Consider the following 25,622-nt stretch of genomic DNA (forward strand, 5'->3'; position numbering starts at 1 on the left):
AATTACCGCGTCTCTTCCACTCCAAAGAATTGATGTGATAATTAGGGAGTTAAGATTAGTTACCAGTCATAACAAGAGTAAACTACGACTCCCAAAATGCCCAGAGGAAGAGGTTGACGCCAGTCCAGGAGACAGTTCCAGCTTTAGGGCAAAGGTGACCTCACCGGGTCCCGTGGCGAAAGAGCCGCCGGTCCTAGCCTTTTTTCTGATGCATCCAGGGATTTGTAGTTCCTTTACGGCCACCAAGTGCACTTAGGGCAGGCCTCTTACTACGAGTCCCGTGATGATCCGAGGCCGGGCAGCGCCTGCGTATTGAAGCCAAGGGAGCGTGCGGGCGGTGCTAGTGGCGGGAGGAGTAAAGATGGCGGCGCGAGGGTCTCCGCCCTCTGCTCCCGGCTGAAGCGCTCTGAGGGAGGCGGCAGCGGCAACCCGATCCCCAACAGTAATTTAGTGTTGGTAGTTTTGGCAGCAGCTGCCGAGGCCGAAGCAATGGCGGAGCTGGAGCACCTGGGAGGGAAGCGGGCAGAGTCGGCGCGAATGCGGCGGGCAGAGCAGCTTCGGCGCTGGCGGGGCTCGCTGACAGAGCAGGAGCCCGCGGAGCGACGAGGCGCGGGGCGGCAGCCGCTGACCAGGCGCGGGAGCCCCAGGGTCCGCTTCGAGGACGGTGCTGTCTTCCTGGCCGCCTGCTCTAGCGGGGACACCGACGAGGTGAGAAAGCTTCTGGCAAGAGGTGCTGATATCAACACAGTCAACGTGGACGGCTTGACAGCCCTGCACCAGGTAACTCCTTTCTCGGTCTTAGAGGCGTCCAGTCTCATACAGATGTGCCTTTGACCCTGCGAGCCGCCCCATGGGGTGTATCAGTGTTGCCGCCGAGTCCTTCTGCATTGACACTGCCCTTTTGGGCTAATCGGTTTCATTCTTGGCCAGCTTCCTCCACTAATCAAGTCTTTTTCTGATCCCAGGATCTCTCTACCTGAAGGAATAGTGTCACCCCGCTGCTTGGTCAGTGTTTGTGTTTCCCTCCACCTACTTGTGTTGTCATGGTTACTGGTGATTTTTGTCCCTGGTCTTATCCCTACAGATTAGTTATCTTCACTTATGTCTGGTTGGCGTGCCTGCATGCCGTGTCACTCATAGGCACAGTGTTATTTGTCTGGTGCCCTTTCAGAAAATTCAGTTGTTGTGTGTCCCCATTATAGAATATCTTAGATCACTTAAAGAGTAAAGCCCTATGCTGGGTAAAGACAAGCAGGTCTGAAACCACACCTCTTGTTTTGTTGATTTGTAGTACTTCAAAACAGTTTGTGTCGCCTCTAGGCTATAGCTCCTAGAACACCCCGGACCTCGTTGTTATAGGTATCTTAACTTTCTTCTCAGCAGTGCTACCTCCCCGAGAGCTTCCTATGGAGAACTAAGTTATTGAATTACTTCTGTCTGTTTGATACTTACGGAATAGGTTTTCTGTTTTTCTATTTTTTTTTTTCTAAAGCGCTCTATAGAAATCCCATGCCCTATACATAACTATACTATATGGATTGTGGATAATCTGTGCTTGGTAACGACACCTTTAGTTCATCACCTAATGCAGCAATATTCTCTATCTACTGACTGCCATGACTAACTACACCCTCTCGCCTCAAATGGAACTTCATCAGTTATTTTGGTGAGCTGAGAGCCGGACACCCACTCTTAATCTTTTGTCTTTTTCTTCTTCTGCCGTCTGTGCAAAGTGAATGTGTTGGCATGAGAATCCACTTCTAAATAATAACTCAACTTTATGTCAGACCACTTCCCTAAATATATTTAGTCAATAGCTTAAAGTTACTTCTCACTATGTTTGCAACCCTTCTCTTTCAGGTAGAAGAAACTTTTTCACCCTAATTTGTACCCATTTTTTTTTCCTGCTCATAATATTTCCCTATCTAAGGTAGTAACCAATATTTGCAGAGTGGTTTGCTGTTTGATTTCATATGTCTTACCCCATGTGAGTTTCAGCAGTGATCCTTTGAAGTAGGTGTGGCAGGTAGTGTTGTTATTCTTATGTTACAGATGAGGAAACTGAAGCTCAGGAAAATTATTTGTGCAAAGTTAGAAAGTAAAGATGTGACCAATAGGCATGGATTTTTCAGATATACATCCCAGAGATCTATATCCCACTTAATAAGGAGCTGAATGTAAAATGAGATAAAAGCTAAGAGAACCACATTAAATTTTAAACTTTACATTTCTGAACTATTTGGGAAGGTGAATTCTTGTTTTTCTTTTTCTTTTTTTTTTTTTTTTGAGACGGAGTCTTGCTCTGCCGCCCAGGCTGGAGTGCAGTGGCCAGCTCTCAGCTCACTGCAAGCTCCGCCTCCCGGGTTCACGCCATTCTCCTGTCTCAGCCTCCCGAGTAGCTGGGACTACAGGCGCCCGCCTCGTCGCCCGGCTAGTTTTTTGTATTTTTTAGTAGAGACGGGGTTTCACCGTATTAGCTAGGATGGTCTCGATCTCCTGACCTCGTGATCCGCCCGTCTCGGCCTCCCAAAGTGCTGGGATTACAGGCTTGAGCCACCGCGCCCGGCCTTTTTCTTTTTTTTTTTTTTTGAGACAGAGTCTCGCTCTGTTGCCCAGGCTGGAGTGCAATGGCGAGATCTTGGCTCACTGCAACCTCTGCCTCCTGGGTTCAAGTGATTCTCCTGCCTCACCTTCCCAAGTAACTGAGATTACAGGCGCCTGCCACCATGCCTAGATAATATTTGTATTTTTAGTAGAGATGGGGTTTCACCATGATGGCCAGGCTGGTCTCGAACTCCCAACCTCAGGAGATCCACCTGCCTTGGCCTCCCAAACTACTGGGATTATAGGTGTGAGCCACTGTGCTCAGCTTAGTAATCTATTGAAATAAGAGAAGAAGGGGATGACAGCTATTAATTTTTTAACATCTATAAATGCAATACATGTGTTCCTTTCAATTTATAGGGCTGACAAGGAGTTAAATTGAACAGGTATACTCAATTCTAGACAAATTCAGCTAAAAATTAAGCTGCTTAAAGATTTGAGGTCTTCTGTTGAGAAATTATATCTTTGAATCCAGACAATGGGCCTTTATTGGCTTCAGAACATTGCAAGTCAGTTTCCAAAGAGTTACAATATGTTTTTCCATGACTTGGAGAAGTTTTTGTTGTTGTTGTTGTTTTTTAAAAAAACAAAACAAAACAGAATCTCACTGTGTCTCCCAGGCTGGAATACAATGGTGCAGTCTCGGCTCACTGCAACCTCCACCTCCCAAGTTCAAGCTATTCTCATGCCTCAGCCTCCCAAGTAGCTGGAACTATAGGTGCCCACCACCATGCCCGGCTAATTTTTATATTTTTAGTAGAGATGGGGTTTCACCATGTTGACCAGGCTGGTCTCAAACTCCTGGCCTCAAATGATCTGTCCATCTCGGCCTCCCAAAGTGCTGGGATTACAGGCATGAGCCACCATGCATGGCCGACCTGGAGAACTCCTAAGGTACGTAAAAGACTGTTTTCCAATGTGAGACTGGAGCTGTCGGTAGCTGAACCACCTACTTTACAACAGATTCACCTTCTGTGAAATGCAGAGTGAGTGGTATAATTATCTGAATTATTTATTTAAAATGGCCATCTGTTATACAAGCATGATATAAATTGTCTGGATAATTGCTTCTTTTCTCTCTTTTGACCATGGCCACTTGACCAACTGTGGACTATTGTCTTGGCATGTTAGAAGCCCCCAGATAATACTGGGGGACAGTTTTTCTCCACCTGCAACGTCACAGTAGATGATTGCACTGCAGCTGGTGGTGCCTTGATGCTTCTTTTGGCCTTAGAGACCTTCTTTCCTGGCAGCCTTTGCTGAGACCACGAGGTGCTTGAGTCAAAGATAACAAGCTCCAGGGGGCCTATTAATAATACTTGAATTAGACTGGGATAAGAAGTATCTCAAAGGTTAGACCAACTCTGATGAAAGCCTTGGAAACTGATGCAGACTAAATTTCAGTGACTAGATTAAGATTTGATGTGTATGCATGTGTTGTCCTAGAGTCCTTAATGAACAAGGTACTAATCTGATTATAGAACCCTTGAAAGCACTTGTTTGCTCACAAAGGAATTTCTGTTTCATTTGCGTATACACATTGTAAGGCTAGGAATATTTGTTAATAATTCTATGTGGTCTAGTACTTTAAATTTTTTCTTTTATTTTTTGAGTAAGTTTGACTGTTAGCACCTATCTTGGTATCCTTAGCATTATAATTTTAGGTACTCTAGGCCTAGATACATGCTCTTCAAAACTGTATCTACCAAATTATTGCTGTTGGAAGAGGCAAGTGCCTGCTTTCAGAAAAGAAATTTTTCTAGGATTCATTAAAATGAATGCTTACTTACTTCAGCATGTATTATATTGACTCTTAAATCTGTGCAGATGGACATTTTAAATTATATTGACTCTTAAATCTGTGCTGAGTCTGGTGAGGGATACTGGATGCCAGTCACCATAGGTCTTGTCTCTTAGCACAGTCTGATCAGTTTTCATTTGGACGACTATCAAGGAGATTAGAATAATTCCATACTTGACTCAGAAACTCAGACGGGCGGCCCGGGGCGGTGGCTCACGCTTGTAATCCCAGCACTTTGGGAGGCCAAGGTGGATCACAATGTCAGGAGTTCAAGACCTGCCTGGCCAACATTGCAAAATCCTGTCTCTACTGAAAATACAAAAATTAGCCTAGTGTGGTGGCGCACAACTGTAGTCCCAGCTACTCAGGGAGGCTGAGGCAGGAGGATCGCTTGAACCCGGGATGTAGAGGTTGCAGTGAGCCAAGATCACACCACGGCACTCCAGCCTGGGCAACAGAATGAGACTCCGTTTAAAAAAAAAAAAAAAAAAAAGAAAGAAATTCGGACTGTCTTATTTGTAAAGTACAGAGTCCAAATTTGGACCCTCATGGGCACTCCAGACTGGAATTCAATTTGTAGTTGAATAAGCCTTTGTCATTCTAGAGTTGCCTCAGTCTAACGCTGTAGCCTCAGGGAGGCTAAAATCATGTATTTCTCATGAAGAGAGATGGAGATAGGAACAAGTGAGGGGAGGAGGATAGGCTGAGCAATTTACATTCAGACAGAGACAGAAGATGAGCAAGATGACTGTGTGTTCAGTTCCATATAAAATAGTATATTTTGTGTGCTAACTTATATGGTAAAATAAAACTTGTGCTTTTAACCTTTTCTCTTTTATTCTAAATTTATTACTCATTCCTCTCCTAGTTCCACCTTTGAAGTTACTTTTGCCTTACCCTGAATATTGATGAATTCTGCTTAGTGTCAGGACCCATGGCAACATAGGATTCAGAAAATCCTGTTTGCTCCTTTATTACTGTGCATCTAGAATAGTCATCTGTCCTAAACCATTTTAGTAGCTTACCTCTTCAAATGGCGTAATATGTTGCATCAGACTATGTTGGACCTCAAAGCCATATTGGGAAATTGAGTTTTGTGTGTGTGTGTTTTTGTTTTTGAAAGTATAGATAAAAATGACTTTCATTTGTTTCACAGAATTTCTTCCCTATTCTTCTTCTTTTTTTTTTTTTTTGGTGACAGGATCTTGCTCTGTTACCCAGACTGGAGTGTGGTAGTATGACCATGGATCACTGCAGCTGCAACCTCTCAGACTCAAGTGATCCTCCTACCTCAGCCTCCCTAGTAACTGGGACTATAGGCACACCCCATCATACCCAGCTAATTTTTAAATTTTTTTTTTTTTTTTGAGACGGAGTCTCGCTCTGTCGCCCAGGCTGGAGTGCAGTGGCCAGATCTCAGCTCACTGCAAGCTCCGCCTCCCGGGTTCATGCCATTCTCCTGCCTCAGCCTCCCGAGTAGCTGGGACTACAGGCGCCCGCCACCTCGCCCGGCTAGTTTTTTTATATTTTTTAGTAGAGACGGGGTTTCACTGTGTTAGCCAGGATGGTCTTGATCTCCTGACCTCGTGATCCGCCCGTCTCGGCCTCCCAAAGTGCTGGGATTACAGGCTTGAGCCACCCGCGCCCGGCCCTAAAATTTTTTGTAGACAAGGGAGTCTCACTGTGTTGCCAGGGCTGATTTTGAGCTGTTGGGCTAAAACAATCCTCCCCTCTTGGCCTCCAAAAGTGCTCGGATTACAAGTGGGAGCCACCACACCTGGCCTCTCCCCAATTCTTAAACTCCTGCTGAATAACTATGTATCACCATTTGGGCTTTTAGAATCATCTTCTCCGTGAGTATTTTGAAATAAGCAACCTGTTAATACATGTGGATTAAGCACAATTCTGCCAAAGGTAAGGAGTTGGACCAGTCATGTTGGTAACAAAAAACTAAGTTGTTTATTTTTTTCTTTTTAAATATTTTAAAATTAAGATACACTTTATATACAATAAAATTCCCTCTTTGTAGTGCAGCACCCTATGAGTTTTGACAAATGCATACAGTTGTGGAACCACCACTGTAATCAAAATATAGAACATTACCATACCCTCAAGATTTTTTGTGCTCCTTGGTAGACAGCTCCTCCCACCCTCAGCCCATGACAGTCATTAATCAGTTATTTTGTCCCTATAAACACAATAGATGGAGGCTGAGGCAAGAGGACCACTTGAGCTCAGGAGTTTGAGACCAGCCTGGGCAACAATAGCAAAACCCTGTCTTTACAAAAAAATAAAATTAGCCAGGCACGTTGGTGCATGTCTGTAGTTGCAGCTACTTGGGAGGCTGAGGCAGGAGGATAGGTTGAGTCCATGAACTGGAGTTGCAGTGAGCCATGATCATGCCAGTGCATTCCAGCCTGGACGACAGAGTGAGACCCTGTCTCTAAACAAACAAGAGCCACCATGCTGGGCCTAGAGTAAAGTTTTTGATATTTGAATAATATGCCATTAATTACATGTGTCCACTATGTTTTTCTCTTTAGAGGTTTTCTTAGATTCTTAATTAACAGCTAATATTGAACGTCTAAATGGTAGATTGTAAGCCTGTACTAGAGTATATGTGTGGTATAATTTCTGCCCTCAAGGAACTAACAGTCAGGTTTGGAGACAGATAAATAAAAAAATGATTCCTTTTAGAGTTCCAAATTCTATGATGCCCTGGAAAGGATGTGTTCCTAAGTGGGAGGACAAAGGAAGGCAGTCCAGGATGATAGAGCAGCATGGGCGAATAAATAGGAATGAGTGTGGTATGTAGGCGGAGGACACTAGGAAATCCTAATGGATGTGTTTGAAGGGTTAGAGATGAGAGAGAGTCGGGGTGACATCCTAGAGGGCTTTGAACATCAAACATCAGGCCAAGGAGGCTTGATGGACTCCTTAGTAGAGAATTTTTGTGGATTTGAGCAGGGTCATTACCCAACCAAAGCAGTATTTTGGGATTCTGAAGTGGCACTTGGATTTCTGAATGAATGGAGAGACAGAGTTGAGAGAACCAGCTGAGTGAATGGAGATGAGAAAAAAGTGTAGCACAGTTCTAGCTTGTGACTATGAAATAATTGTGTTATTCAGGTAGAAATAGTATTCAGTCAACGATTAGAGTGAGGTACTCTAAAGACGTACAAGTAGAAATCTCCTATAAGTGCTGGGCATGGTGGCCCATGTCTGTAATCCCAGCACTTTGGGAGCCCAAGGTGGGAGGATTGCTGGAGACCAGGAGTTTGAGACCAGCCTGAGCAATGTGGTGAGACCCTATCTCTCCTACCCCCCCCAAAAAATTAGCCAGGTATGGTGGTGCACACATGTGGTCCCAGTTACATAGGAGGCTGAGGTGGGAGGATCACTTGAGCCCAGGAGGTTGAAGCTGCAGTGAGCTGTGTTCATACCACTGCACTCCATCCTGGGTGACAAAGCAAGAGTGTGTCTCAAATAAATAAATAAGTAAGTAAATATCCTGTAGGCATCTATGTGACTCAAGGCTAGTCACTTTCCTATCTAGGCTTCAATTTTCTCATATTTGAGACAAGAGACTTGATTTTAGCATGAAGGTGAGAGTTGAAGTAATGAGTGTGAAAGAGGAAGGGGAGAAAATATATAGAGAAGAGCAGAAAACACAAACAGCTGGTAGGCAGAGAATGCAGAAATTCAAGTTAGAGCCGTTGGAAGATGTGGTAGGATGACTAATGGTGCCCCAAAGATGTCTAAGTCCTAATCCCTAGAACATGTAAATATGTTACCTTACATGGTAAAAGAGACTTTGGAGATGTGATTAATTTAAGGATCTTGAGATAAGGAGATTAGCCTGGATTATCCAGGTGAGCCCAACATAATCACAAGCATCCATGTAAGAGGGAGGCAAGAGAGCAGAATTAGAATAGGAGATGTGATGAAGGAAGCAGGAGATTGGAGGGATTCCAGGAAGGGTCTGTGAGCCAAGGAATGCAGGTGGACCCTAGAAGCTGAAAAAGGCAAGGAAGTGGATTCTTCTCTTAGAGCCTCCGCATAAGGAACCAGCCCTGCCAGCAATTTGACAACTCAGCCCAATGAGACTGATTTCAGACTTCCTTTTTTTTTTTTTTTTTTTTTTTTTTGAGACTGAATTTCGCTCTTAACCCCCAGGCTGGAGTGCAACGGCATAATCTTGGTTCACTGCAACCTCCTCCTCCCAGGTTCAAGCGATTCTCCTGCCTCAGCCTCCTGAGTAGCTGGGATTACAGGTGCTCACCACCATGACCAGCTAATTTTTGTATTTTTAGTAGAGACAGGGTTTTGCCCTGTTGGCCAGCCTGGTCTCAAACTCTTGACCTCAGGTGATCCACCCGCCTTGGCCTCCCAAAGTGGTGGGATTACAGGTGTGAGCCACTGCATCTGGCCATGATTTCAGACTTCTGACCTCCAGAATGCTATGATAATATATTTGTGTTGTTTTAAGCAACTAAGTTTATGGTAATTTGTTACAGCAGCAATAGGAAACTGATACAGAGAAGAATTGACAAACAGTGATATTGAGGTATTTCAAGGAATGGATGGTAAATAGTGTAAAAGGAAATTGAGGAGAAGGCCTGTAAAAAGACTGTTGGATTTCGTCATTTAAACTTTGAAAGAGCACTTTCAGTGGATATATTTTTGAAGACTTTTGTGGAGGTTATATGCAGTTTTTTTGCATTAAGGATAACTTGTCTTTCTGTTGACTTTGGGTGAAAAAATATAGATTGTCCATCAATATAATTGTAATTTAAATGAGGGCCCAAAATATATGACAAATCACTTTAAAAGCTGAATTCTGGCTAGTTCAGGTGGTTTCATTATTCATGAGTTAAGAATATTTTAGGATATTAAACCTGACAGTAGGGGCAAGAAGGTTATGTCCCTATTACTGATGGCTGATTATCTAGTTTATTTTACTTCTCAGTCTAGTTTGGCCCATTTCCCACTCATTAGCACTTTCACTGGAAGGCAGCCTTGGGGGAACAGTGATAGGGAGGTTAGTACCAATCAATAGTTTCTTCTGCCATTCTCTTACTTTTATTTATTGAGTGTCTACTGTGTATCTGATTCTGTGCTTCTTGTTACTTTTACTTAGCAGTAGATACAATTTAGAAACTAAATTGAATTTTGGGAATGGTCTCTAGAATAGTTGGTTACTATTATAACTTATAATAGGAAATCGGCTACATATCGATTTCTGTTCTAGCATCCTGGCTCTTGAGGAGTGTCAGGGGAGTACTATATTTATCAATATTTGAGACTATTTTATGCTTATGGAGGAGAATTACATATATATCTACTGTAAGATGGTGAGAGATGGCGGATGTCTAATAAATCTTTAATGGTTCAACATAGTAATAATAAATCCAGATTAAGATCTTGGCCCAGAATGTCATATAGGACAAGGAATTGAAGCCTCATTTGGATTGCTAATTGAATGCTTGCCCAATTTGTTGAATTTGTTTTTGTCTGTGAATATGTTGGGGTTTTTCCTGCTTTTGAAGGGTAACTTAAAAAATTGTTTCTTAAACTTCTGATCTTAGATGATTGTAACCAGTTTGAGTAAAATTTGGGAGCTTAAAGTTTTATCAGGCATGCAGAGTTTATGTTTGTTTCATGAGGCAGTTCAACTGAAAAACTGAAGCTTTGGCTGGGCGCGGTGGCTCACACCTGTAATCCCAGCACTTTGGGAGGCCAAGGCAGGCAGATCTTGAGGTCAGGAGATTGAGACCATCCTGGCTAACACGGTGAAACCCTGTCTCTACAAATTATACAAAAAATTAGCCAGTCGTGGTCACATGCGCTTGTAGTCCCACCTACTCGGGAAGCTGAGGCAGGAGAATCGCTTGAACCCAGGAGGTGGAGGTTGCAGTGAGCTGAGATGGCACCACTGCACTCCAGCCTGGGTGACAGAGCGAGACTCTGTCTCAAAAAAAAGAAAAAAAAAAAAAGTAAAAGAAAAGAAAAGCTGAAGCTTTAGTTTTCAGAATTAGAAATTGACTTGCATGTGGTTTTTAATGAAATATTCTACTTCATTGTAGTTATGGAATAGGTTTATACAAAAATTTAGAAATTATTTTATATTTAGTATACTTAAATGTTATAATACAGTGTTAATCTGTTAGAATATTAATCTAATGCAAATTTGGGGAACTATTTTTTGGTGCCATGTTCTAAATATTCATGATATATCTGGCATGATATATATATCTGGCTTTTCTGTATGACTTATTGGTCTAGTGACTCTCTTTTTTAAGCATTTTATTGTGGAATATTTCAAAATAGAAGATACAAAAGTAGAGAGAATGGTATAATGAATTCTCAAAAGTGATAAACTTATGGCCAATCTTATTTCATTTGTAGATCCTCATCTCCAGTATACTGGATTATTTTATAGCTAATCATAGATATCACATACTTTTTTTTTTTCTTTTGAGATGGAATTTCACTCTTGTTGCCCAGGCTGGAGTGTAATGGTGCGATCTTGGCCCACTGCAACCTCCACCTCCTGGGGTGTCTCAGCCTCCCAAGTAGCTGAGATTAGAAGCATGTGCCCCCATGCCTGGCTAATTTTGTATTTTTTTTTTTTTTTTTTTTTTTTTGAGACGGAGTCTCGCTCTGTCGCCCGGGTTGGAGTGCAGTGGCCGGTTCTCAGCTCACTGCAAGCTCCACCTCCTGGGTTTATGCCATTCTCCTGCCTCAGCCTCCGAGTAGCTGGGACTACAGGCGCCCGCCACCTCGCCCGGCTAGTTTTTTGTATTTTTTAGTAGAGACGGGGTTTCACCGTGTTAGCCAGGATGGTCTCGATCTCCTGACCTCGTGATCCGCCCGTCTCGGCCTCCCAAAGTGCTGGGATTACAGGCTTGAGCCACCGCGCCCGGCCTAATTTTGTATTTTTAGTAGAGACAGGATTTCACATGTTGGCCAGACTGGTCTTGAACGAACTCCTGACCTCAGGTCATCCATCCACCTCACCCTCCCAAAGTGTTGGGATTACAGTCATGAGCCACCGTGCCCAGCTTATATTGTATTTGTAAATATTTCAATATATATCTCTAGAACATAGAACTTTAAAAAAAAATCGGCTGGGCGTGGTGGCTCATGCCTGTAATCCTAGCACTTTGGGAGGTCAAGGCGGGTGAATCACCTGAGGTCAGGAGTTCGAGACCAGCCTAGCCGACATGGTGAAACCCCATCTCCACTAAAAATACAAAAAATTAGCCAGACGTGGTGGCACGTGCCTGTAATCCCAGCTACTTGGGAGGCTAAGGCAGGAGAATCACTTGAACTGGGGAGGCAGAAGTTGCAGTGAGCTGAGATTGCCCCACTGCACTCCAGCCTGGGTGACAGAGCGAGACTCTGTCTCAAACAAAAACAAAAATAACAAAAATTTCATTAGCATACCTTAAAGTCAAAATCTTGTTTCTTAAAATTTTATTTTAGTAATGTTTAAATTTCCGTGATTGTTCACAAGTGTGTGTGTGTGTGTGTGTGTGTGTTTTAACAGTTGGTTTATTCAAGTCATGATTCAAATAAGGTCTGTTTTGATTGATTTGTATTTTAATCTATGGTTTCCTCCTCATTTTTTCTCTTACCTTATTTGTTGAAAAACTGGGTTGTTTGTACTTTTAGAGTTTCTCTACAACCTAGACTTTTCTGACTGCTTGCTTGTGATGTTAATGTGTTCTTTTGTCCCACGTGTTTTCCATAAACTAGTAATTAGAGATTAGATTTGATGATTAAGGTTCACTTTTTTTTGGTAAGAGTACATCTTAAGTGGTGGTATGTACTTCCATAAGAAGGCAATTAATGTCAGGTTATCTCTCTTTGTGATTTAGTGGCCATTGATGGCCTGCAAAAATTTTCAAGTTTCAAGCCAGTCTTGACTAGACCTGAATTCAATTAATTAGTTAATTATTCTAGTTATCATCACATCACAAGAAGCTCCTTGTATTGAGCTTCTAATTGGGTTACCAGTGATCAGCTTAAAAAATGTAAATTGGCTGGGTGCAGTGGCTCACACCTGTAATCACAGCACTTTGGGAGGCCGAGGTGGGAGGATCACCTGAGATCAGGTGTTCGAGACCAGTCTGGCAAACATGGTGAAACCCTGTCTCTACTAAAAATACAAAATTTAGCTGGACCTGGTGGTGGACACCTGTAATCCCAGCTACTCGGGAGGCTGAGGCAGGACAATTGCTTGTACCCGGGAGGTGGAGGTTGCAGTGTGCCAAGATTGCGCCATTGCATTCCAGCTTGAGCAACAAGAGTGAAACTGTCTCAAAAAAAAAAAAAAAAAAGGTAAATTGTGAATAAAATGGTTAACATGAGTTTAGTGTATTGACTGTTGCAAGGCTTGACAAGGTGCCCAATGTTGAGATTAGTAGTACCCTTCATATGTAAATTTTTTCAGTGATTGGCAATGGAGTAAATTTTTTCTGCTGTCATTTCATATCTTTACCATTAACTCTTAACCGAAGTTCCCTGTATTAGTCTGTTTTTGTTGCTATAAAGGAATGCCTGAGACTGGGTAATTTATTTTTTTTTATTTTTATTTTTTTTTGAGACGGAGTCTGGCTCTGTCATCCAGGCTGGAGTGCAATGGCCGGATCTCAGCTCACTGCAAGCTCCACCTCCCGGGTTTATGCCATTCTCCTGCCTCAGCCTCCCGAGTAGCTGGGACTACAGGGGCCCGCCACCTCGCCCGGCTAGGTTTTTGTATTTTTTAGTAGGGACGGGGTTTCACCGTGTTAGCCAGGATGGTCTCGATCTCCTGACCTCGTGATCCGCCCGTCTCGGCCTCCCAAAGTGCTGGGATTACAGGCTTGAGCCACCGCGCCCGGCCGAGACTGGGTAATTTATAAAGAAAAGAGGTTTAATTGGCTCACAGTACTGCAGGCTATACAGGAAGCATGAAGCCAGCATCTGCCCCTGGTGAGGGCCTCGGGAAGCTTACAATCATTGCAAAAGGCAAAGGGAGAGCAGGTGCATCACATGGTGAGAGCAGGAGAAAGAGAGAGAGGTGGGAGGTACCATACACTTTTAAACAATCAGCTCTCATATGAATTAGCAGAGTAATAACTCACCCATTGCCATGGAAAGGACCCCAAGCCATTTATGAGGGATCTGCTCTTGTAACCCACACATTTCCCGTGAGGCCCCACTTCCAACATTGGGGATCACATTTCAACATGAAATTCAGAGGGAACAAATATCCAAAGCATATTATTCCCTTTATTTTGAAATATTGTTCAGAATTCCAGTTCAGTAATATGGTTTCTTATTCCCTAAGACAACTGCCAACTCTTGAGGTCCGTTATGAAAGAAAACTTCAAAGGGAAGGCTCCAAAGAAAACTAAAAAAAAAAAGAGAGTAACTTGGTGATGTAAGGAGAAGAAAGAGACCGCTTTATAGGAAAGAAGATAGGAAGAGTGTCCATTCTAGCTACATCAGTTTTGGGCAGTCAACTGTGGGCAAATGATGTGCTTGTCTTAGAAAATGGAAGTGACATTGGGCATTCATATGGAGATTGGGTTGGTTGGCTGTTGTGCTCTTTGAGGTCTAAGAGAAATTGGCTCTTCTAATTGAATGTGAATTTCACAGTGGGATGTATGGTTTTATGTACTGTTGTGTTTATATGCGGGCATTTCAGAGGAGGCAGGTTGCTTTTTTTTTTTTTTTTCCTGCTTCTTGGCAACATTTTTACCAGGTTCCTTTTTTTAGTTAGTGATTTTTATTTTTTTAAAAGTTGGTTGGTCTGGCAATGAAATGTGACTTTAATATGCCAAAACATATTGTGTTTGGATCCTGTGGATGCAGCTTCACTGTTTTATAATTATGCTTCTTGTATTGATTTTCCTCCCCGTGTTTAAATTGTTCATCCTTGACAGTAAATAGCATGAAAAATGAGGTCAAAAGAATAACTCACCTTACTATAAATCACTAGGGGTAATGGAAAGTGATTCTGAAGGATGACCAAGATTCCTTCTATCTGTTGAGAATCATTTCAACTGTTGAAGAGTTCCTACCGCACAAGGACTCTAGTGAGGAGTCGCATCCATTCATACTTCACAATTGCCATACAGGGCTAGTATTAGGAGAATTTGACTGCTAGAACTCTAAGTGCTTAACAGGTATTTTTTAAAGCAGGCAACATCTTTATGATTGGCACCAGTTTTCAGTTGAGAATGGAGACTGCCTTACTTCAGCTCTGTGTGTGTATAGCCACTTCATGACAGAATCACCAAGACCCAAGGGGTTTTTTTTTTTTGTAATAAGGAAATAACTTTGAAAAATTATAATTATAAATTTAATTTTTCTGCTCATTACCTAACTTATTGCAAAATTATCTTCATTTTTCTTAATATCCAGAGAAATGTTCTGTCCTGTCTCTGTAATGTACTTCTGTAGTTTGAATGTTTATTTTTTTATGTTTGAGACAGAGTTTCCCTCTGTTACCCAGGCTGGAATGCAATGGCACGATCTCAGCTCATTGCAACTTCTGCCTACTGAGCTCAGGCGATTCTTGTGCCTCAGCCTCCTGAGTAGCTGGGACTACAGGCATGCACCATCATGCCCGGCCGATTTTTGTATTTTTAGTAGAGATGGGCTTTTGCCATGTTGGTCAGGCTGGTCTCAAACTCCTGGCCTCAAGTGATCCACCCATCTTGGCCTCCCGAAGCACTGGAATTGCAGGCGTGAGCCACCACGTCCAGTGTGTAGTTTGAATCTTTAAACAAATGATCTCTTATTAATTTTGGGGGCACATTTGTATTGAGCACTTTCTGGATGCCAGATGCTGTTGTATACTGGGATACAAAGATGGCATACAACTGTGTCTTGCTCTCAGGCATCCCACAGTTACTGACAAACTCATAATCTTAAAGATATATTCTGGTCTATATTGCTTGTACTTCATGTTGATTCCATTTCCTATTAATCTGTTCATAGTAAAAGTGGAGAAAAGGGTATCGATCATTATCTACACATTTACCTTTGTGTATTTTAAGATAATCAAGACCTTGTCATTAGCCTTCTCTAATCAGGATAAACATGTCTATTCTTTAATTTAATTTCCAAATCATTAATCGTTTTGTCTATCTCTTCTGTGAATTTCTAGTTCCTTTTGGGTCCACTGGCTCTGTGAGAAGAGACAGTAATGTCTTCAGCTCTGCGGACCACCACTAGGGTGAAAGAGTATTATAGGACCACTTGAAAGTACAGAGTTGCAGGACTGTCATTATGCATTTGTTTTATGAGAAGATTATGAAGTTCCAGGATATTATAGCAAAAAGAACATTAGAGGACAACATTTGGCCCACCTGTGCCATTTTATTTTATTCTATTTATTTATTTAGAGACAGAGTCTCCCTCTGTTTGTTGCCCAGGCTAGAGTTCAGTGGTGCGATCTTGGCTCACTGCAGCCTCCGCCTTGAGGGTTCAAGTGATTCTCTTGCCTCAGCCTACCTAGTTGCTGGGACTACAGGCACACACCACCATGCCTAGCTAATTTTTGTATTTTTAGTAGAGACGGGTTTTAGCATATTGGCCAGGCTGGTCTCGAACTCCTGTCATCAAGTGATATGCCTGCCTTGGCCTCCCAAAGTGCTGGGATTACAGGTGTGAGCCACTGTGCCTGGCCCATTTTATTAATACAAATGAGAAATATGAGGCCTAGAAAAAAGCTAAAGGAATACCTTAAGCATGGTAAAGAAATAAGATATAATGAAATGTTCTATTTATCAAATTTCTGCTTGATATTCTTTTCTATCTATGGAAATGTAGTTATTTGCAAATTATGAGTACTTTGAGAAGAAGCAAAATGTGCTGTAAATTCTTGTGAAGAACTTTTGAAGAAGGATGATGCCTTATAGTTTTATTCCTCTTTCAAAAACGTCAAATTAATAGAAACATCGGGGTAATTATTCGTGTTCCAAGATAATTAATCTAAGGATTCTATTAAGAATTGGTTTTACATTTGGCTTATTCATCTCTATATCTATCTATTACTAAGCAACATGATAACATTGCAGGATCTTACTCTGTTACCCAGGTGAGAGTGCAGTGGTTCAATCATGGCTCACTACAGCCTTGACTTCTTGGGCTCACGCATTCCTCCTGCCTCATTTTTTAGTTTTTTGTAGTGATGTGGTCTCACTGTGTTGCCCAGGCAGGTCTTGAACTCCTGGGCTCAAGCAGTCCTTCTGCCTCAGCCTTCCAAAATGCTGAGATTACAGGCATGAGCCACCATGCCCGGCCAGCAAAATTTTTTAAAACAGAAAACAATTAGTACAAATACCGCCCTAACATATTAACTGTTTTTTTCTCTTTGTTCTTCCTCAGGCTATCTTAGCTTTTGCAAATATTTTAACATAGTTGAACTCATGGTATGTTAAAATTACTATAAGTACTGTGGCCAGGTTTAGTGGCTCATGCTTGTAATTCCAGCACCTTGGGATGCCAAGGCAAGAGGATCACTTGAGGCCAGAAGTTTGAGACCAGCCTGGGCATTTTTAGACATAGGGAAATCCTATGTCTAAAAAAAAAGCCAAGTGTGGTCGCCCGTAGTTGTGGCTACTCAGGAGGCTGAAGCAGGAAGATTGCTTGTGCCCCGGGGGGTTGAGCCAAGATTGCACCACTGAATTCCAGACTGGGCAACAGAGTGAGACAGTCTCTAAAAAAGAAAAAAAAAAAAAAAAGTAATGTTTACTGAGTGCTGCTTTATACCAAGTGTTGCTATGCATTTTGCTTTTTAAAAATTATCTTTACATCAACAGCTCTACCAAATAGGTGGTTTATTCCATTTAATGATGAGGAAGAAGAATCAAAGAAGTTAATTTGTCCTAACCTAGGGATCACAGGTCATGCTGGTATTTAAACTCACATCTGTCTGACTCAGAAGCTTTTAGTCTTCTACCTAGGTTGTGCTGGTTTTCTGAAATCCTGGCTTACCTCTCCATTTAGACCTCTTTATTTTTTTTAAAAGCCTCTTAGCACCTGTAATGCCAGCACTTTGGGAGGCTGAGGTGGGCAGATTGCTTGATCTTAGGAGTTCAAGACTAGCCTGGGCAATATAGCAAAACCCCATCTCTACAAAAATACAAAAATTAGCTGGGCATGGTGGCATACCTCTGTAGTCTCAGCTACTCAGGAGGCTGAGGCAGGAGGATCACCTGAGCCTGGGAGTTTGGGGCTGCAATGAACTGTGATTGCACCACCGCACTCCAGCCTGGGTGACTGAGCAAGACCCTGTCCCCGCGCCCCCGCCTCCCCCAAAAGATCTCTTAGAAACGTAGTTTTTTAGAGGTAGGATTCTTTTAGCATTCCATTGCTACTGAGATTTTTATATTATCAGAATTCTGCACCTACTCAGTGTGAAGTAATAGCTAAAGCATTGCTTTCCTACCTCCTTCATGTCATGGTATACACAGAAAATGACATTTGTATAACACCCCGGTAAACTAGAGGATATTTGCAAATTTGATACAAAAATTCATTGTTGCTGGGTTTGGTGGCTCATGCCTGTAATCCCAGCACTTTGGGAGGCTGAGGTGGGCAGATCACTTGAGGTCAGGAGTCCGAGACCAGCCTGGCCAACATGGCGAAACTCTGTCTCTACTAAATATACAAAAATTAGCCAACCATGGTGACACATGCTTGTAATTCCAGCTACTTGGGAGGCTGAGGCAGGAGAATTGCTTGAACTGGGAGGTGGAGGTTGCAGTGGGCCAAGAACACACCACTGCACTCCAGCCTGGGAGACAGTGAGACTCTGTCTCAAAAAAAAAAAAAAAAATCAGTTGTATTTTCTTAATACAGTAATGATAAGAAAATGCATTAAAAATCAGACATTGACAGCACGCTGCCACACCGACGCCGACCCCGCTCTGCACGTCAGCCAGCCCGCGCCCACCATGGCCACAGTTCAGCAGCTGGAAGGAAGATGGCGCCTGGTGGATAGCAAAGGCTTTGATGAATACATGAAGGAGCCAGGAGTGGGAATAGCTTTGTGAAAAATGGGCGCAATGGCCAAGCCAGACTGTGTCATCACTTGTGATGGCAAAAACCTCACCATAAAAACTGAGAGCACTTTGAAAACAACACAGTTTTCTTGTACTCTGGGAGAGAAATTTGAAGAAACCACAGCTGATGGCAGAAAAACTCAGACTGTCTGCAACTTTACAGATGGTGCATTGGTTCAGCATCAGGAGTGGGATGGGAAGGAAAGCACAATAACAAGAAAATTGAAAGATGGGAAATTAGTGGTGGACTGGGTCATGAACAATGTCACCTGTACTCGGATCTATGAAAAAAAAAAAAGTAGAATAAAAATTCCATCATCACTTTGGACAGGAATTAACTAAAAGAATGACCAAGCTCAGTTCAATGAGCAAGTCTCCATACTGTTTCTTCTTTTTTTTTTCATTACTGTGTTCAATTATCTTTATCACAAACATTTTACATGTAGCTATTTCAAAGTGTGTTGGATTAATTAGGATCAGCCCTTGGTTAATAAAGAAATGTGTTTGTGCTTAAAAAAAAATCAGACATTGAGCAATAGAATAAAAATATATGAATATTAAATAAATAAAGAACAACCAAGAAACTACAAAATTATGTTTTATTTAGGAACAACTAATAATACCATATGTATTAGTAATGATGATATTGATTATAATGCTATTAATGACAAACATACATACAGAAATTATGGGGCGATTAGAGCAAATTAAATAGAAAACGTCATTTACATATGCGTGCAAAATGTAGAACCTCACTGATGTTAAACAATGTAGACTAAAATAAAAATATAGGCTAAAATGATTCAACAGGAAGATCAAGAGAAGGGGCTATTTCATGGAGTCACTGTACTGTGCCATGTGCATAGTTTTATGCACCAAAACTATGGAACATAAGTGGTTCCACATAGTGAAGTCATGTTTATAGTTTTCTGTATCAAAATAATTAGGAAGTTTATGTAGAGAACCATATGAATCAAATATAACTTTACCCATCCTGAATTTTTAGTTGGTTGCAAAACATTTTTAATACAATACAAAATTTTATTCAGAAGATCTTTATATTCCACTACTTGTAAGACATTTTAGAACAATAAATGATTGGGAAGTTCTGATATAAAGCCTTTTAGCTCTAACATATTGATAGTATGCATTCAGTAAATATTGAGTATTGTTATGTTGAGTTAGTAAAGCAAAGTGGTTAAGATTATGAGCTTTGGAATCAGACATACTTGGTTTCTAATCCTGGTTTTGCTACTTACATAAGCTTTACGTAAGCTGTCTGTGCACAGTGCCTTATTCTTGGTAGGCATTTAGGTGATTTTCTTTCAGACTAAGATGAGGATAAAAATCTTTAGTGAGTCTTCCCATGACCTACCAGACACTGTATGATCTGATCCCCCATTAGCTCTCAGTACTTGTCTTTCCCTTGTTCGACCTATTCCAGTCACATTAGCGTTCTCCTTGTTTCTCAGAAACTCCAGTTGCTAGGAATAGATGCTTAAGGGCCTCGCATCTGTTTTTCCTTCTGCCTGGAATGCTATTCCATCAGATACACACGTGGCTTGCAAATGTCACCTTTGCAGTGAAGCACTTCCAGGCCATCGTATCTAAAAATTTCAGATAAACTTTCCTCACTTTCTCATTTTTTAAAATTGAGGTAAATTTTACATATAGTAAAATACATAGAACTTAAATCTACAGTTTGATGGGTTTTGACAATGTATACAACCATGTAACCAATATGGTTTGGATATCTGTCCCCCCAAAATCTCATGTTGAGATGTAATCCCCAATGTTGGAGGTGGGGCCTGGTGGGAAGTGTGTGGGTCATAGGGGAGGGTCCCTCGTGGTTTGGTGCTGTTCTCAAGATAGTGAGTGCAGTCTCAGGAGATCCTTTTTTTTTTTTTTTTTGAGACAGAATTTTGCTCTTGTTGCCCAAGCTGGAGTGCAGTGATGTGATCTCAGCTCACTGCAATTTCCACCTCCTGGGTTCAAGCGATTCTCCTGCCTCAGCTTTCTGAGTAGCTAGGATTATAGGTGCGTGCTACCACATCTGGCTAATTTTTTGTATTTTTAGTAGAAACAGGGTTTCACCATGTTGGCCAGGCTGGTCTTGAACTCCTGACCTCAGGTGATCTGTCTGCCTTGGCCTCCCAAAGTGCTGGGATTACAGGTGTGAGCCACTGCGCCTGGTCGAGATCTGGTCATTTAAAAGTGTGTGGCACTGCCCCCTGCAACCTTGCTCCTGTTCTTGGCCTGTGATGTGCTTGCTCCACTTCGTGCTCCACCGTGAGTAAAAGCTCCCTGAGGCCTCCCCAGAAGCCAAGCAGATGTCAGCACCATGCCTTGTGCAGCCTGCAGAACTGTGAAACAATTAAATCTCTTTTCTTTATAAACTAGTCAGCCTCAAGTATTTCTTTATAGCAACACAAGAATAGCCTAATATAGTAACCATCACCCAAATCAAGAAATAGGACATTTTTGATTCCTTTGCAAGTTCTACTCACCACCCCTGCATCCTCCCCCAGGCCACCACTGTTATAATTTCTATCATTCTAGAATAGTTTTGGCTTTTTTTTTTTTTTAAGAATATTAACTATTCTTTATTTGATATTATATATAAGCCATATAAAATGCCTTTTAATAAGTTAAAAGAATCATTTTATTTTGAGATAAGGTCTCACTCTGTCACACAGGCTGAAGGCAATGGCAGGATCATGGCTCACTGCAACCTTGACCTCCTGGGCTCAAGCCATCCTTCCACCTCAGCCTCCTGAGTAGCTACAACTACAGGAATGCACCACCCTGCCTGGCTATTTTTAATTTTTATACAGACGAGGTCTCTCTATGTGGTCCAACTTGTGGCCTCAAGCAGTCCTCCCACTTCAGCCGCAACAAAGTACTGTGATTACAGGCATGAACCACCATGCCTAGCCAAGGAACCATTTTAGACACAGAGAATTCTAATTAAATTGGCATAGTTAAGACCAGAAATATAAAGTAGACATCACTACCTTATGTTCAGTCCTTGCCTTTAAGAGGCATGTGAACACAGAACACAGGTGGGTCTTGCTTGGTTCTGAGACAGTGAAGACATTTCCCCAGTATTTAAATATATTCATATAGCCAGTTATATAAATCTGAATATAAAGCCAATCTCCAATAGGTTTTAAGATGGCATTCACAATCTTTGTGAAAAGTTGAACACTATGAATTAAGTCCAATCATAGTTTTAGAAGGGGGAAACAGTGATACCATTTACTGAATCAGAATTACTATTAAAATAAAAAAAAAACTCAAATGTATTCATTTAACCACAAGCTAGTCTTGATTAAATCAGGACTGCTCAGCAAAAATAATGGGTTATTCATGATCTGAATTCTGGTGTATAAAGAGAGCAATTATTACTCATTATTAGCTTTTCTGAGATAAGCTATCAAGTCTGTCCTTTCTGCCTTCTTCTTAGTGCTGGCAATGGTCATTTTTGTTCCAGGGATGTGCTTCTTGGGATTCTACAAATACTCCATCAGTGTCTTCTCTCCTCAGGTGATGCCTCTGTTCTCATTGGCATCTGTGTGAGAGAATTTGGTGGCCTGACCTGTCTTCTGCATAAAGAGACCATGGAGATTTGTCTCACTCTTGTGCTTGCCTCGCTTTACCATGGTGTGGCACTGGGCACACCTTTTGTTTTTTTTTTTTTTTTTTTTTTTAAGACAAACTCTGGCTCCATCATCCAGGCTGGAGTGCAGTGGCACGATCTTGGCTCACTACAGCCTCTGCCTCCTGGGCTCAAGCCATCCTCCCACCTCAGCCACTGGAGTAGCTGGGACTATAGGCACGTACCACCATGCCTGGCTAATTTTTGTATTTTTTATCAAGACAGGGTTTCGCCATGTTGCCCAGGCTGGTCATGAACTTCTGGGTCCAAGCAATCTGCCCACTTCAGCCTCCCAAAGTGCTGGGACTGCAGGCATAAACTACCATGCCTGGCCTTGGGCACACTTCTGAACGAAACGCTTCTTGCCTTTCTCAACATCACCCATATTTAATTCTGTCTCTCATCACTGGTGCTATGAACTTCCTGTTCAGAAGCCAGACATCCCACTCTTTCAGTTTTAGCTGTTTTAAAAGGAATATAGAATATGTACCTTTTAAAGTTTGGTTTCTTCAACTGAACATAATGTTTTTGAGATTTATTCATTTTTCATGTATCCATAGTTTGTTGTTTTTTGTGGCTGAGTAGTAATCCATTGTGCAAATATTCCAAAATTAGTTTATTCTTCTGATTATTGACATTTGAGTTATTTCCTTTTTTGCTATTATGAATAAAGATGATAAAGATGCTATGAATATTCTACAAATCTTTTTGTAGACATACTAGTTTTATTTCTCTTGGGTAAATACCTGAGAATGAAATTGCTGGGTTATAGAGTATATAAATTTTTTTTTTTTTGAGATGGAGTCTCGCTCTGTCGCTAGGCTGGAGTGCAACGGCACCATCTCAGCTCACTGCAACCTCCGCCTCCTGGGTTCAAGTGATTCTTCTGCCTCAGCCTCCCTAGTAGCTGGGATTACAGGAGTCCGCCTCCACACCCAACTAATTTTTTGTATTTTTAGTAGAGGCGAGGTTTCACTATGTTGGCCAGGCTGGTCTCGAACTCCTGACCTCAGATGATCCACTTGCCTCAGCCTCCCAAAGTGCTGGGATTACAGGCGTGAGCCACCATGCCCGGCTGAGAATATAAAATTTTAGCTTTATTAGCAACTTGCAGCTTTCTGATGTGGTTGTACCATTTTATACTACCCCTAGCAATGAATTAGAATTCTATTTGCTCCACATCTTTGTTGATATTTGATATTGTCATTCTTTTTGAATACAAGTTCCATTTATTCCACATCTTTTTTTTTTTTTTTTTTTGAGATGGAGTCTCACTGTCTCACTCTGTCACTCAGGCTGGAGTACACTGGCTTGATCACAGCTCACTGCAGCCTCAATCTCCCAGGTTCTTACCTTTCTCTCACCTCAGCCTTCCAAATAGTTGGGACTACAGGTGTGCACCACCACACCCAGCTATTATTATTATTATTTTTTTTTTAGAGACAGGGTCCTGCTATGTTGCTCAGGCTGGTCTCAAACTACTGGGCTCAAGCAATCCTCCCACTTTAGCCTCCCAAAGTGCTGGGATTACAGGCATGAGCCACTGTGTCCAGCCCACATCTTTGTTGATATTTAATATTGTCAGTGCATTTTTTTCCTTTTCTTTTTAATATTAGCCATTGTTTGTATAGTGTTATTTCATTCTGGTTTTAACTTACACTTCCCCAATGACTAGTGATGTTCAGCACCTTTTTGCATATTTATTAGTTATTTGGAGTGTGTGTATGTGTGTGTGTGTCTGGTTTAAGTCTTTTGTACATTAAATTTGCTTTTTGCTTTTTGTTATTGATTTGCAGGCATTCTTGATGTTTTCTGGAATAAGTCCTTGGTCAGATAAATATATTATAGCTATTTTCCCCAGTCTATGCCTTGTTTGTTTACGTTCTTGTTTTGTTTTAATAAACTTTTTATTTTGAAGTGATTTAAGATTTACAAAATTTGCAAAGATAGTTTAGAGAGTATTCGTATACCCTTCACCCAGCTTTCCCGAATGTTAACATTTTACATAAACATGGTGTATTATTCAAAACAATATTTTGTTGTTGTTGTTATTGTTGATATTCTGAATGCCATTTCCTTCATTATAGTTTCTTTCTTTTTTTTCTTTTTTTTGAGACGGAGTATTGCTCTGTCGCCCTATGCACTCTGCTGGAGTGCAGTGGCGCAATCTCAGCTCACTGAAACCTCCACCTCCCAGGTGCAAGTGATTCTCCTGCCTCAGCCTCCCAAGTAGCTGGGATTACAGGCAGGTGCCACCACATCTGGCTAATTTTTGTATTTTTAGTAGAGACGGGGTTTCACCATGTTGGCCGGGCTGGTCTCGAATTCCTGACCTCAGGTGATCCACCCACCTTGGCCTCCCAAAGTGTTTGGATTACAGGCGTGAGCCACTGTGCCCGGTCCCTTCATTATATTTTCTTTTTTCTTTTTTTTTTTTTTTTGAGACAGAGTCTGGCTCTGTCGCCCAGGCTGGAGTGCGGTGGCCGGATCTCAGCTCACTGCAAGCTCCGCCTTCCAGGTTTACGCCATTCTCCTGCCTCCGCCTCCCAAGTAGCTGGGACTACAGGCGCCCGCCTCGTGGCCCGGCTAGTTTTTTGTATTCTTTAGTAGAGACGGGGTTTCACCGTATTAGCCAGGGTGGTCTCGATCTCCTGACCTCGTGATCCGCCCGTCTCGGCCTCCCAAAGTGCTAGGATTACAGGCTTGAGCCACCGCGCCCGGCCCCCTTCATTATATTTTCTAATCAGTTTTTCTTATATTAGAAAAGTAATTTTTGGCTGGGCCCGGTGGCTCTTATTTGTAATCTCAGCACTTTGGGAGACTGAAGTGGGTGGACTGCTTGAATCCAGGAATTCAAGACCAGCTTGCGCAACATCTCTAGAAAAAATACAAAAATTAGCTGGGCGTGGTGGTGCGTGCGGATAGTTCCAGCTACTCAGGAGTCTGAGGAGGGAAGATGGCTTGAGCCTGGGAGGCAGAGGCTGCGGTGAGCTGAGATCAACACTGCACTCCAGCCTGGGCGACAGGGTGAGACCCTGTCTCAAAAAAAAAAAAAGCAATTTCACCTGGACAGGGTGGCTCACACCTGTAATCTCAGCACTTTGGGAGGCTGGGCAACATAGAGAAACCCTGTCTCTGCAAAACAAACAAGCAAACAAACAAAAGAATAGCTGGGCCTGGTGGCACATGCCTGTGGTCCCAGCTACTTGGGATGCTGAGGTAGGAGGACCACTTGGGCCTGGGAATTCAGGTCTGCAGTGAACTGTGATTGTGCTACTATACTTCAGCCTGGGCAACAGAGTGAGACTCTGTGTCAAAAAAAGAAAAAAAAAGGAAAAGGAGTTTTAAAAAAGTAGTAGTATTTATTTGATTTTTTTACTGAACTATGTTATTAGTTTTCTCAAACTCAGGATTTTTCAGTTATATATTAGCATCTATTAATCATGATGATAATTTCTTTTTCTTTTTCTTTTTTTTGTAAGATGGAGTCTCG

The 25,622-nt window shown here is 41.9% G+C and overlaps 1 protein-coding gene and 1 pseudogene across 11 annotated transcripts in view; both read left to right on the forward strand.

The window, feature by feature from the left end:
- Positions 1 to 337: 337 nt before the first annotated feature.
- The window catches only part of PPP1R12B (protein phosphatase 1 regulatory subunit 12B), a 242,300-nt gene continuing 217,015 nt past the window's right edge, over positions 338 to 25,622 (forward strand). For all 11 annotated transcript variants that reach the window (XR_004057260.1, XR_004057262.1, XR_004057264.1 and 8 more), the window contains exon 1: positions 338 to 780. Coding sequence is in view for 8 of the 11 variants with exons in the window: in XM_030930268.1 (XP_030786128.1) it covers positions 490 to 780 (291 nt within the window). In the remaining 3 variants the exon portion in view is untranslated. The remainder of the gene's footprint in view (positions 781 to 25,622) is intronic.
- Positions 18,287 to 18,813, forward strand: LOC104674531 (annotated as a pseudogene).

Source organism: Rhinopithecus roxellana, chromosome 1 (assembly GCF_007565055.1).
Source record: "Rhinopithecus roxellana isolate Shanxi Qingling chromosome 1, ASM756505v1, whole genome shotgun sequence".
In the NCBI taxonomy this organism is placed as follows: domain Eukaryota; kingdom Metazoa; phylum Chordata; class Mammalia; order Primates; family Cercopithecidae; genus Rhinopithecus; species Rhinopithecus roxellana.